At 34.9% G+C, this 13377-nt stretch overlaps 1 protein-coding gene across 6 annotated transcripts in view; it reads left to right on the forward strand.

Moving 5' to 3' along the window:
• EVI5 (ecotropic viral integration site 5) overlaps nt 1-13377 on the forward strand; it is a 195096-nt gene that overhangs the window by 154599 nt on the left and 27120 nt on the right. For all 6 annotated transcript variants that reach the window (XM_041747686.1, XM_041747683.1, XM_041747685.1 and 3 more), the window contains one exon: nt 9902-9997. In XM_041747686.1, the coding sequence (XP_041603620.1) occupies nt 9902-9997 (96 nt within the window). The remainder of the gene's footprint in view (nt 1-9901; nt 9998-13377) is intronic.

The raw sequence follows: 13377 nt of genomic DNA on the forward strand, positions 1-13377 counted from the left end.
TTTAAAGAATTATTCTGCTAGTCCTCAGATCTTTGGTTTTCCTTCATTCTTATGAACAAGTATTTTAGTGTTCAGTCATAGTGTACATATATGTGGGTTGTTTTTCTGATCTTTTTAAAAAAATATTTATTCATGAGAGACAGAGAGAGAAAGAGAGAGGCAGAGACACAGGCAGAGGGAGAAGCAGGCTCCATGCAGGGAGCCCAACATGGGACTCGATCCCGGAAACTCCAGGACCGCACCCTGGGCCAAAAGCAGGCGCCAAACTGTTGAGCCACCCAGGGATCCCTGTTTTTCTGATCTTTTTGTTTTGTTTGTTTGTTTTTCTGATCTTAAACATTATTTAGTTCCTCATCATACATTACTAAACTTTAAAATAATAATATTTTCTCTTTGAGAGCTAAGTTAACCAAGAAAGGGATTTGAGTTCAAAATTGAACCAACCTCTATAGACAGGGAACTGACCAGCTGAAACTAATATAGAAATAATATGAAGTGAAACTGATAGCAGAATTAAAAGAAATTAATTTAAGAAACCTTACCAGTTTTCCTTTGTTTTAAAATACATTCACTCTTGGAATGTAGAGATTATTTGTAAATAAGTTTATTAGTCTTGGTCATTTACCAAACTTTGTGCTGGTAGTTAAAAGAAATATTTACCTCTTTTTATTTATGTATTTATTTATGTATTTATGTATTTATCTATTTATATGGGGGGATTGTTTTGTGTGCTTTTTTAAAAATTTTTTTAAATAATAAATTTATTTTTTATTGGTGTTCAATTTGCCAACATACAGAATAACACCCAGTGCTCATCCAGTCAAGTTACCTCTTTTTTATATACAAAGGTAGAGTAAGTAAATTCTATAATAAGCATACACTTGTAAAATATTTGAGAATCTTAAAAGGTGAAAATGTTTCAAAACTGGCATATAAATAAAATTTTGAATTTGTATTCAAAATTTTCAAAGATGGTACAAGCCAGTGTGTTTCTTTCTTTTCTTTTTTAATAATCTTTTTTTTTTTTTTTAAGATTTTACTTATTTATTCATGAGAGAGAGAGACAGAGACACAGGGACACAGGCAGAGGGAGAAGCAGGCTCCATGCAGGGAGCCCAATGTGGGACTCAATCCTGGGTCTCCAGGATCATACCCTGGGCTGAAGGCGGCGCCAAACCACTGAGCCACCAGGGCTGCCCAGCCAGTGTGTTTGAAGTATAGATCTACACAATAGCTATATCAGAACTACCACTTATATAACTATCAAAGTGTACAGAATTTCAAACCCCATTCACAGATGTTTAGAATTCATTAGGTCAGAAATAGATTCTCTTAATCTGTGTGTTTACAAAACGCCTAACCATTATCATCTTTGGGAATCACTGTTTTAAGCATTTCCTAGGTTATGTTGTTTGTAGTATATTTGTATACCTTGTTGTTTATGTTATAAATTTTATTTGTATTCATTTAGTTAGTCACATTTTAAAAACTATCTTAGGGCAGCCCGGGTGGCTCAGCGGTTTAGCGCTGCCTTCAGCCCAGGGTGTGAATCTGGAGACCCGGCATCGAGTCCCATGTCAGGTTCCCTGCATGGAGCCTGCTTCTCCCCCTACCTGTGTTTCTGCCTCTCTCTGTGTGTTTCTCATGAATAAATAAAATCTTTAAAAAATATATCTCTTAGGATGTTTTTATTGCAGATAATAGGAGACTCTATTCTGGATGTATTTATGGCTTAAATAATGAAGGAGATTTATTGGCTTATGTATTTGAAAAGTCCAGAAATAGGATATATTTCAGGAAAAGTTTGATTTGGGTTCCAACATGTTTCATTAGACGTGATTCTAAAGGCTTTGCTCTGCTTATCTTTTTTTTTTTTTTAATTCATTTTAGGAGAGATTGTGTGAGTGGGAGGAGGGGCAGAGAAGGGAGAGAGAATCCTCAACCAGATGCCCTGCTGAGCACAGAGCTGGATGCAGGGCTCAGTCTCAGGACCCCAAGATCATGACCTGAGTCAGAATCAAGAGTCAGTCACTTATTGGACTGAGCTAGCCAAGCCCCCTTCTGCTTGTCATTTTTTATCCTTAGAAGGCTTTTCTCATTGTGTTAAAATGGCTAACAAATAAGCCTTATACGTACTTATCATAATATCCAGAATAAGAAGCTATAACCCATAATTTCCAGTAAAAGTTTTGAGAGTCACTATTTGAGTAAGACCTGAACCAGACACACAGTACAAACAGATGTGACTATCCTGTTTGGTTTAAACCCTACCAATCAGGGCCTACCTATGAGGTTAAGGATGGGGATAATTCCTATCCTATGACCACTACATAATGAAGGAGAGAAAATAGATCCTGATATAACAACTGTAAAATCTACTCTAAAATACTATAGAGATAAACTGTAACTCAGCTTGGTCTCTAAAATTACATTGTTTTAATGAAGTACTAATTTATGATTTAATATTTTCAGTTTCTTAAGTTTCTAGTAAAATATGGAGAAAGTTCTAATTTTAGAGCAACAGGTAGATTATAAATGAAGAACCAGTAAATAACCTTTGGGAGATAAATACCTCCCACATATGGAAATGAACTACAGTATGGCCTAAGTGCTTGTTTTCTAGAGGGATGGGAGGCATGTATTCTTTTTGTATTGATGATTTCTTCCAGTATTTTATTATGAAGATTTTCAAACATACAAAAGTTGAAAGAGTTGGACAGGGAATATTCACCACCTCCATATGGAATTAATATTTTTATATATTTGTTTTATCTGTTGCTTTATTAGATACTTACCTATCCACCATTCAAGCTATCTTTTATTTTTTTTATGCATTTCAGAGTAAGTTAAAGTTGTTATACTCTCTCCCTAATCATTTAAACATGCCTATCTTTAGATTTTTAATGAACTTTTGACTAAGAAACTTCTACATGGAACTATAGCTTAAGGCTTTAATATGAATTAGATTATTATGGACATCATGATGATAATTGCTAAAATAATTATTGAAAGATCCAAGAGTGAAAGTGAATTGAAGCCTTTTATAAATATCACTTTATGTTCTCTTAATCTAAAGTCTCTTTTATTGCATGACAAAGCTAATATACTTAAGGTCAGTTCAGTGAAATTATAGAATTACCAAACTTGTTGATGTATTGGAGCTCTTACTTTAAGTGTGTTACTTGCCTAATTAGTTTTGCTTAGGAAACCACTTAACTGGCAATCTGTTGTTACTATCAGCTGAGCCAAAAGAAAATGTCAAGAAAATCCAGGTTAGTGGTAAATTTATTAGTATAGCTGACATTTTCCCACCTGCTTATCAGAAAAGAACCATGTGGACATGATTGAAAATAGAAAACTAAAAATTTTTGCAAAAAACCCTTAAACGTTAGATAATTGAATAAACTCAGAGGTGAAATTAAATTGTTACCCACTTTTTATAATAGTTAACTGGATTTTTTTTTTTTTTGGCATTGCAAATGTGTATTTAGTTACCTTTAAGGAAGACCCTAAAGAGCTTCGATTAACATATTTAAATGAGAGCCCATTTGCAGAGCATAAAAATCAGACTTTTAGAGAAAATGTTACTTATATTTTTAAATTTATTAATTAGCATGTAGGACATCTCTCACTTTACTCCACTTCTTGAAGTACCAGCCATATTCCCTTGCAGCAGACTGTTAAATCAGAACCTTATGCAGAGCTTTTCAACCAGTGTGCTTCTCATACTGGCATGCTTGCTATTAAAATGTGGTAACTGCAGGGATGGGGTCAGTGCTAGAGTGTAGAGCTGCTTAATTACCCTTCCTTTGCCCTCAGTTTAGTCAGTGTGCCTTACAAGTTATTATTTGGGTGTGTGTGTATTTGTGTGTACCTACAGAAATAATGGTTTGATGGGTATCAGATTTTTTTTTTTTTTAAGATTTTATTTATTTGTTCATCAGAGACACAGGCAGAGGGAGAAGCAGGCTCCATGCAGGGAGCCCGACATGGGACTAAATCCCAGGCCTCCAGGATCACGCCCTGGGCCGAAGGCGGCACTAAACCACTGAGCCACCTGGGCTGCCCGGCATCAGATTTTTTTGCTAAACTTTTGAATGTATGTTAAAAGCTTTCCAGAGAAACCTAATATTAAGCTTAAATAGTTATGTTTAAATCTAAAAGAACAATTATATACAATTATATTTAATCAAATATATAAAATTTTTCTCTTTGAAATTCTGCCTTTTTTCTACATTGAATTGAAATTCAAGGAACACTTGATTTTTTTAGTCATAAAGTCCATAAGAGGGCTTCTTTGACTTTTCACAAATATCATTCAGGAGTCTTTTTTTTTTTTTCTTAAGTAAAAAACATTCAATTTCTTTATTGTAAAATTTCTTAATTGCCCTGCTTTTTATTTTTTATTTTTTTATTTTTATTTTTTTTTAGTTAACTTTTATTGGTGTTCAATTTACCAACATACAGAAAAACACCCAGTGCTCATCCCGTCAAGTGTCCACCTCAGTGCCCGTCATCCATTCCCCTCCAACACCCGCCCTCCTCCCCTTCCACCACCCCTAGTTCGTTTCCCCGAGTTAGGAGTCTTTATGTTCTGTCTCCCTTCCTGATATTTCCCAACATTTGGGATGGTTTCCTTCTGTTATGAATGTGCATGTCCAGTTGCCCTGCTTTTTATTAAATACTGCCTTTCCTCTAAAGAAATCAAGGTGCAAAATTTTTGGCTGAACCTTACTAAGACCTACCTTTGGGAGAAACATATCTTTGGAGTCAGTCACTTTCTGTAAAACAAATTCAATCATTCTTTTTTTTTTTTTTAAGATTTTATTTATTCATGAGAGACACACAGAATGTGAGAGAGAGAGGCAGAGACAGAGGCAGAGGGAGAAGCAGGCTCCATGCAGGAAGCCCGATGTGGGACTCCATCCTGAGACTAGATCCCAGGACTCTAGGATCACACCCTGAGCCAACGGCAGCTGCTCAACCACTGAGCCACCCAGGCATCCCAAATTTAATCTTACATGCCAGACTTTTCTTTCATGCAGGTTTCCCTATAGGAAAGAATTGGTATTAATTATGATTATTGGTCATTTGACAGCTTTTCAGACCTAAAGTATTTTGCATTCTTGAACTTCTCTCTTACAACATTAGTACTTACTTTGGACATTGTCATTTTATTCATCCTGAGAATTTTATTTTGTCCTGCATGATACTCTTACTTTGGGATATTCAAAATTGTCAAGACCTTTGCTTTCACTGGAGACCAGATTTAAAGAAAACTTTTCTAAATCTAATCCCAAACCACAGATATCTAGCCTTTCCATCTCTTCCATGAGGATTTCTTCCTAGTAGGCAATTATACTTTCCATTTGATCAACTATTTCAAGACAGTTAATATGGCACAATGCTAAAATTAGGCTAAAATTAAAAGCCATCAAAGAGGACAGCATAATAACCAAAGGAGTGATTCTTATCAAATTAGTCCCCTTTGGAAGTTGCCATTTCTCATGCCATATATAGAATTTGGAAAATACATTCTATAAAATTAATTTAATTTTCAGTGAATATTCTTTCTCCATATATTTTTTTCTTTTTTCCACATTCTTCCTTTTCTCCCCTCTTGATTCACTCACTACTTTTCCCTTCTACTTGACATAATCTTCTCCTACTTTGAGGATATACAGAACTGAGATGGAATAAGTCTAGAACCAAGGGAAATTGTGGAACATATGAATAAAAGAAAAACACAGCTTCATATATGATTTGATTGGGGCTCTGAGTCGTATCTCTGCTGTTTTGGTTTTGGTTTTTTTAATTGAGTATAATTGACATACAATGTTATATTAGTCTCAGGTGTACAGTTTAGTGATTTGACAAGTTTATACATTATGTTCACCACCAATATAGCTACCATCTGTCCCATTACGTTGCTATTATAGTTTCATCAACTGTATTCCTTATGCTGTGCCTTTATTCCCATAACTGGAAGCCTGTATCTCACACTCCCCTTCACTCATTTTGCCCAAACCCACATCCCCTTACCCTCTAGCAACCATTACTTTGTTCTATTTATAGGTCTGATTCTGCTTTTTATGTGTTTATTAATTTTTTTCTTTTAAGATTCCACTTATAAGTGAAATCATATGGTAGTTGTCTTTCTCAATCTGACTTATTTCACTTAACATTATACCCTCTAGGTCCATCCACATTGTTTCAAATGGCATGGTCTTATCCTTTTTATGGATATGCAATATTCTGTTGAATATGCATACCACAAATTCCTTATGTATTTGTCTATTGATGGATACTTAGGTTGCTTCCTTACTGGCTATTGCAGATAATGCTGCAATAAACATAAGGGTGCATATATCTTTTTAAATTTGTGTTTTTGTTTTCTCTGGGTTAATACCCAATAGTGGAAACATTGGATCATATTCTATGATCCAGTTATTCTATTTTTTATTTTTTGAGGAACTTCCATACTGTTTTCCAGAGTGGTTGCATCAATTTACATTTCTGTCAGTAGGTCATGAGGATTCCTTATACTCCACATCTTGTCAGCACTTGTTATTTCTTCTTCTTTTAAAAAAAAAAAATATAAGTGTTTATTTTGGGCTCTCACATCTTTTATTTTTTTTAATTTTATTTATTTATTCATGACAGACACAGCGAGAGAGAGAGAGAGAGGCAGAGACACAGGCAGAGGGAGAAGCAGGCTCCATGTAGGGAGCCTGACGTGGAACTCGATCCTGGGTTGAAGGCCGCGCCAAACTGCTCGGCCCTATTTCTTCTCTTTTTAATTCTAGCCATTTGTTGTGACAGGTGTGAGGTGATAACTCATGTGGTTTTGATTTACATTTTCCGCTAAACCGCTGGGTCATGGGGGGTGCCCTCCTTTCCCCATTTTAAATTGGATTGTTTGGGTTTGGGGATAGGAACTCCTTATTGGATGTATCATTTGCATATATCTTCTCCCATTCAGTAGATTGCCTTTTTGTTTTATTGCCTTTTTCTTGATGATTTCCTTTGCTGTGCAGAAAGCTTTCTATTTTGGTGTAGTCCAGTAGTTTATTTTTGCTTTTGTTTCCCTTGTCTTAGGAAACATGTAGGAAAAAAATGTTGCTATAGCCAATGTCAGAGAAATTACTGTCTGCACTCTCTTGTAGGATTTTTATGGTTTCATGTGTCCCATGTAGGTCTTTAATTCATTTTGAGGTTTTGTGTGTGTGTGTGTGTATGGTGTAAGAAAAATGGTTCAGTTTCTTTTTTTTTTTTTTTTGTACCTATATAGTTTTCCCAGCACCATTTATTGAAGAGACTGTCTTTTCCTCATTATATATATACTTGCTTCCTTTGTCATCGATTGACTATATAATCATGGGTTTATTTCTGGGGCTCCATTGATCTATGTGTCTATATATATTTTTTGCCAGTACCATACTGTTTTGATTACTGCAGCTTTGTAGTATATTTTGAAATCTGGTATTATAAGATGTTTGTTCTTGGGGTCCCTGGGTGGCTCAGCGGTTTGGCCCCTGCCTTTAGCCCGGGGTGTGATCCTGGAGACCCGGGATCGAGTCCCACATCGGGCTCCCTGCATGGAGCCTGCTTCTCCCTCTGCCTGTGTATCTGCCTCTCTCTCTCTCTCTCTCTCTCTCTCTATCATAAATAAATAAATAAATAAATTTTTTTTTTTTAAAGATGTTCTTCTTTATCAGGATTGCTTTGGCTTAAACCAATGTTTCTAAATTTTCAAAAAATATTTTTTTTCTTAAATATAGGCTTATGGCTAAAAATCATAAGGTGTCTGTTTAATATGTTTAAGAAGCCTAGTGCATTTGGAATATAATTGTTAAATTAGTTCCTTTTTGTAAATAAGATTTTATTTTTAAGAAATATCCACACCCAAAAAAAAAAAAAAAAAAAAGAAATATCCACACCCAGCATGTGGCTCAAACTCATAACCCCAAGATCAAGAGCCACATGCTCCAGTGACTGAGCCAGCCAGGTACCCCTAAATTAGACAGTTCTTTGCTTAGATGATAATATGTGATTTTCATGTGTTCAAATATATAAGAAAAGTTTTAAAGCCTGTAGAAGCACCGGCTAGCTCATTTGGTAGAGCATGAGACTCTTAAAGCCTATAGAAACTATAGTTTTTCCTTTATATCTATACAAATATTAGCTAAACTGCTTCAACAGGCCATATTCTAGTGAAAGATTTTTAAGGCAGATTGCCAAAAACAGAAGGAGAAAAAAAAGGAGTTGGCCTGTAAGTATAATTGGATAGGATTTAAAGGGTAGACTAAGGGTACACAAGAATGCAATCAAGGTAAGAAGGGCAGTTAATGAAGAAGAGCAATTCTTTTGGAATGGTACCCTGATTTTATAGGGGAGTCACCCATTCTGTTACTGGAGCAATTCTAGTTAGTTCTTCTTTCTACCAAGGATATTAGAAGAAGGTATGTAAGAAGGAAAGTAGAGCATGTACTTAGCTACAGTCAGAGGACCAAACCAGGTGATGTCTAGGGTCCCTTCTTACTGTGAATGGAAAGATTGCAATAGAGATCTCCACATTGGAAAGTGCTCTGCAGTACAACCTTTACTTTCGAGGTAATTTTATGGACCTACAGTACATTTTAAAATTTACTTTTAAAAAACTTATATTCAGATAGCACTAAGATAACTTTTACAGAGACTTAAAAACTCTTTCAATCAAAATGTAGCTCTTTTTTACCTATATGTATGTAGTGATATTAAATGATCTTCAGGTTGGTTTGTTTGGGGTTTTTTAGATTTTTTTTTTAATCAAGAGACCCTGTGTGGAGTAGGAGGGGCAGAGAGAATAGGAGACAGACTCCCTGCTGAGCAGGGAGCCTGACCTGGGGCAAGTTGGATTTTTAAGAATAATAGCAAGTGTAGAACAGTGTTTAGAGTGTCTGTAGTATAGGTAAAAATATGTGTGTGTATATAATTGTGTTTGATTACGTATGTACAAAATATCATGAAAAGATTACACTAAAAAAATGTCAATGGTGGTTGTCTCCATTGGAAGGAAATTGAGTGGTTGTGACTATTAAAAGTAAACCAGTACTTTTCTGCTATCAGGAGTTAGTAATTTCAGTAGATGTTTCTGGATCACAGCTTCTTCACATTTTAAGCATCAACTTAAAATAATCAAGAGATGTCATAAACAATTCAGTTTCATCCTCTCATAAGCTCTATATCTTGAAAGTCACATTTGTTTTCCGATGATAAAGAAAGGCAGCTTCTCTCCTCCCCGATCTGTATCCCTGGAAAATGGTCACAGTATGGTTCTATATCTATTTGTTATTATTGGAGTACCTTTTTATCAGCTATATCTAGGACTCCCAGCATACTTTCCTAAATTAATTAAACAGAAGAGATTCAGAGCTATCCTTTTCCTTTTAAGAATGGTTGCAGAACCTTTTCTTTTTTTCTTTCCTCTGTTCGCCAAACAAAAGCTAATTCCCAGGGTAGCTGTGGGAGGCCCACTACCTTATCAACTAAGAGTTGAATCTCTTATAGTAGAGATAGAAAATCATTTGTGCCCAATGTAACTAGGAGAATGCCTTTGAAATTCTAGGGTAATTTTTTCACTGGTAGACCCATTCAATTGTTGATTTCTAAGAGTCTCTCAAAAGGTACATTTTACAAGTTGTATTTGTTGTAAACAACTTCCACTAAGCATTATTTAGAAACATTCAGTATAGTTTACTATAAATTACCTTCCAGACATAGTTTGAGAATACCTTCCAGATTAGTTCAGAATTTAGCAGGTAAAGGATATGCCTTTATGCTGTCCTATATCTTCAAATATTTGAGTACATGTTGTGAACGCTGTCTCTTGTTTTTGGTTTGTTCTATTGTCACAAAACAGAAAGAAGAAGGAAAGCTTCAAGGACAGCTTAACAAGTCTGATTCTAACCAGTATATTAGGGAACTGAAAGATCAGATAGCAGAGCTGAATCATGAGGTAAGTGATAAATTTTGATCTTCACATATTTCTTTCTTCCTTCCTCTGTATTGTAACAACACTGTATTACTGGCTGTGGCTGACTCTTTCATGATAAATATTTTCTGTGAATCCTTGATTATGATTAAATAATAATATTTTAGAAAATTGTCTTTTTAATAAGAATTATTCTTTTACAATATTGAGAATAATTTTCCTTAAGCCTTTTTATCATGATCTAAAATGATTAATATTGGCATGGCAATTTTTTTAAATTGTGATCTGTAAACCTTTGATAGTTTGTCTAGGTGTCATAAGTTACTTTTGTTAAAGTTTTCTTTATACCTTTCTTTATACCTAGATTTGTGTTATTTACCGTTGTGGATAGAGGGAAGTCTTTTTACTCTTGTCTTCTTATTCCCTTCATGGTGGTATTACTGAGATTGCAAAAAAGGATACTTGCCTAATATCAGTTAACAGATTTCTTAGTATCTAAGTACTTTTTAAACTGGCACTACCTTGAATCTATGAGATTTGACTCATGAAATTTTCAAATAGTATTATTAAGTACTCTCCTAAGTAATTTAAATTCATGTGTTTTGATTAGATACTTTTTGTTAATGGGGCTCTAGGTCAATTTCCTCATCCCTTATTATTTTTTAATGGTAAGTACTTATCTAAACATGAATACAAAAGCATATTTCTTATCTTAAATTATTTGTACAATAAGGTTTATTCACAATGATAAGATTTGAGCAGGTAACATAACTTCATTTGTTGAGAAAGAAACTCATTTTGACCACTAAATTAATTGAAACCTCAAAGGAAAAGTTTGGACATTACTCTTTCCTGATATTACACCCTTCAGTTAAAGTCTGAGTGTTTTGGGTAATAACTCCTGGAGGTAGTCAATCTAAGTAAATTCTGAATGAAGAAACAAAACAGTAACAAAAATGATAAATCTTAAATGTGGTTTAATTTAACTTGTCCTAAATTTTGGGAGTCATTCCTGTGATTTTCAACCAATAATAACATTTAAGGAATTCAGGATTATATTTAATTTTTACTTATTTGTGTGCAGTTTTTATAATCTATTCTGATCTAATAGCCATGTGTGAAAGAACAAGTTTCAAATAAGATGTAGAAATTTTTCTTGTTTTGAGAACCCTAGGAATTATTCTTTGTGTTCAAAAGCTTTTCTCAAAGGAAATTTTGACTAAAGCAGTCTCTCCCTTTAGAATTTTTTATAATTTTGATTTAGAGTGATTAGAAAGCTTTAACGATGCTGAATTAAGAAAATTGACAGGATTGACTTTATTTCCAAGATTTGTCTAAAAATCAGCCAACAAATACTAACTTTGCCTATCATGTAACTTCACTAAAAAAAATTATAATCTCCTCTTCAGGACTGGCAGAAGATGGTTCATGAGAGGTCTCACTTCAATGTCATTTTTTTAATGTATGGCCTGCAAGGTAGTCTTTTGTTTTGAACATACATGGAAAGGAAATTAATTAATAGAGTAGAATTTTCTACTGTTAAAGAGCTGGATTGTGTAAATTAAAAACTAGAACAGTTTGTGATGAGATGCTAATTGTGCTATTCAAAGTGCACAGGTCCTGGGCATAAGCAGGCCCCGGTAAGAAAACCTATAGAGGGTGAGTACAGTGCAGCTGGGGACCACACAAGAGTGCAGAGGTGAGAGTGAGCCAGCATGGGTGTAGGATTTAGACTCGATTAGACTCGATTAGATTAGACTCGATTAAGAATTAATGAAATTAAGTTGTGGTAAATAAGGGTAGATTGCATAGAACCAGCTTATGGTGAATCTTCAAAGCCAGGAGAGATTAAATTTGCTAAATAAGATGAAACCATTATCGGTCTTCAGTTAGAGGTTCCTTTTCATTGTTTTCTGAACAGATTTTAATACATTCACCTGTTTCAAAATTTTCCAACTAAAGAAAGGATAAATGAAAACAAGTGAAATTTCAAACCAATGTAATAGGTTATAAGTACACCTACTATACACATTTCCTTTGGCTGGGCCAGTTTCTTAAGAGGGTTAAAAAGGTATCACTTTTTTGTTCTAGTGATTTTCATTCTTGTGCTACAGCACTTCACAATGGGGGGAAAACCATAACCGAAGTCAGTCTGATCTCTACAACTTAACTTTTGCCTTGTGTGCTATAATTTGCCAGAATCTTTACCTTTTTTTTTTTTTTTTTTTAAGATTTTATTTATTTATTCATGAGACACAGAGAGAGGCAGAGACACAGGCAGAGGGAGAAGCAGGCTCCATGTAGGGAGCCTGACACAGAACTCGATCCTGGGTCTCCAGGATCACACCGTGGGCTGAAGGCGGCGCTAAACCGCTGAGCCACCCAGACTGCCGGAATCTTTACCTTTCAACATAAAAATTAACTTTAAAATATTCATGTTATATTTGAACATGTGACTGTTAACAGTTACTTTGTTAGCTGATTTTTATACTTCTCAAAATGTTGAAGGAAATGTTCAGAGAAACTTTGCAGATCTATAAAATAACAGTAGTAGTTACTGTTTATTGAGTACCCCTCTATTGGTCAAGTATTGTATCAGACACTTTATATTTGTTGTTACTAACCCTCATAATAATCCCACATGATGGCAGTATTCTCAGTTGAATAAAAAGACTCACAATAATTAAGTAACTTACTGGGGTTATACAAGTAGTAAATGGTTGAACCAGGATTGAATCAAGTTTGGTTTATTTTTTTCTGTGCTGTTACAGACATGATATTAGAAAACATGTCATCAATATTTAAAAATCTAGAGTGGAAACTAATGACAGTATTTTAACTGTGTTGTTCCTCCCAGAAACATTACTTTGTATACATTCAGTGAGTGAATTCTGCAGTTGACCTAGCCACAGGAGTCTCTCTCTCCCTGTTAGCATTGCATATGGAGATTTATCTTCACTTCCTGCAGTTTACTGTGATCCCTCGGAGTGCCTTCTCTGACTCCCAACTCCAGCAGTTCCTATCATCATCACCTAACTAATTATGCTCTCAATCTTACCTACTTCACATAAAAATATTTTAATTTGGAGCCTCTTAAACCCTGCCAGGACCCTCATAGAAGCCACTGTGGAAACCCTTGCTGCCCCAGATCTGACAAGAACCTAGGTTAAATCCTCCCCTATCTTTACATCCTATCCTCATGGCATACAAAAAAAAAGAACATGCATCCTAGTTCAAGTACTTTTCTTATTCCATCTTCCCCACCTCTTACAACTCCTGTCCATCTATCATGACAGCCCCTACTAGGCACTTTAGTTTAGAACTGAAGTTAAAGATTGAAATATAACTCATATCCCTCAACGGGTTCACAGCCTAACAACAGAGATAGGTATACAAATAGATTG

Source organism: Vulpes lagopus, chromosome 3 (assembly GCF_018345385.1).
Source record: "Vulpes lagopus strain Blue_001 chromosome 3, ASM1834538v1, whole genome shotgun sequence".
Taxonomy (NCBI): Eukaryota; Metazoa; Chordata; class Mammalia; order Carnivora; family Canidae; genus Vulpes; species Vulpes lagopus.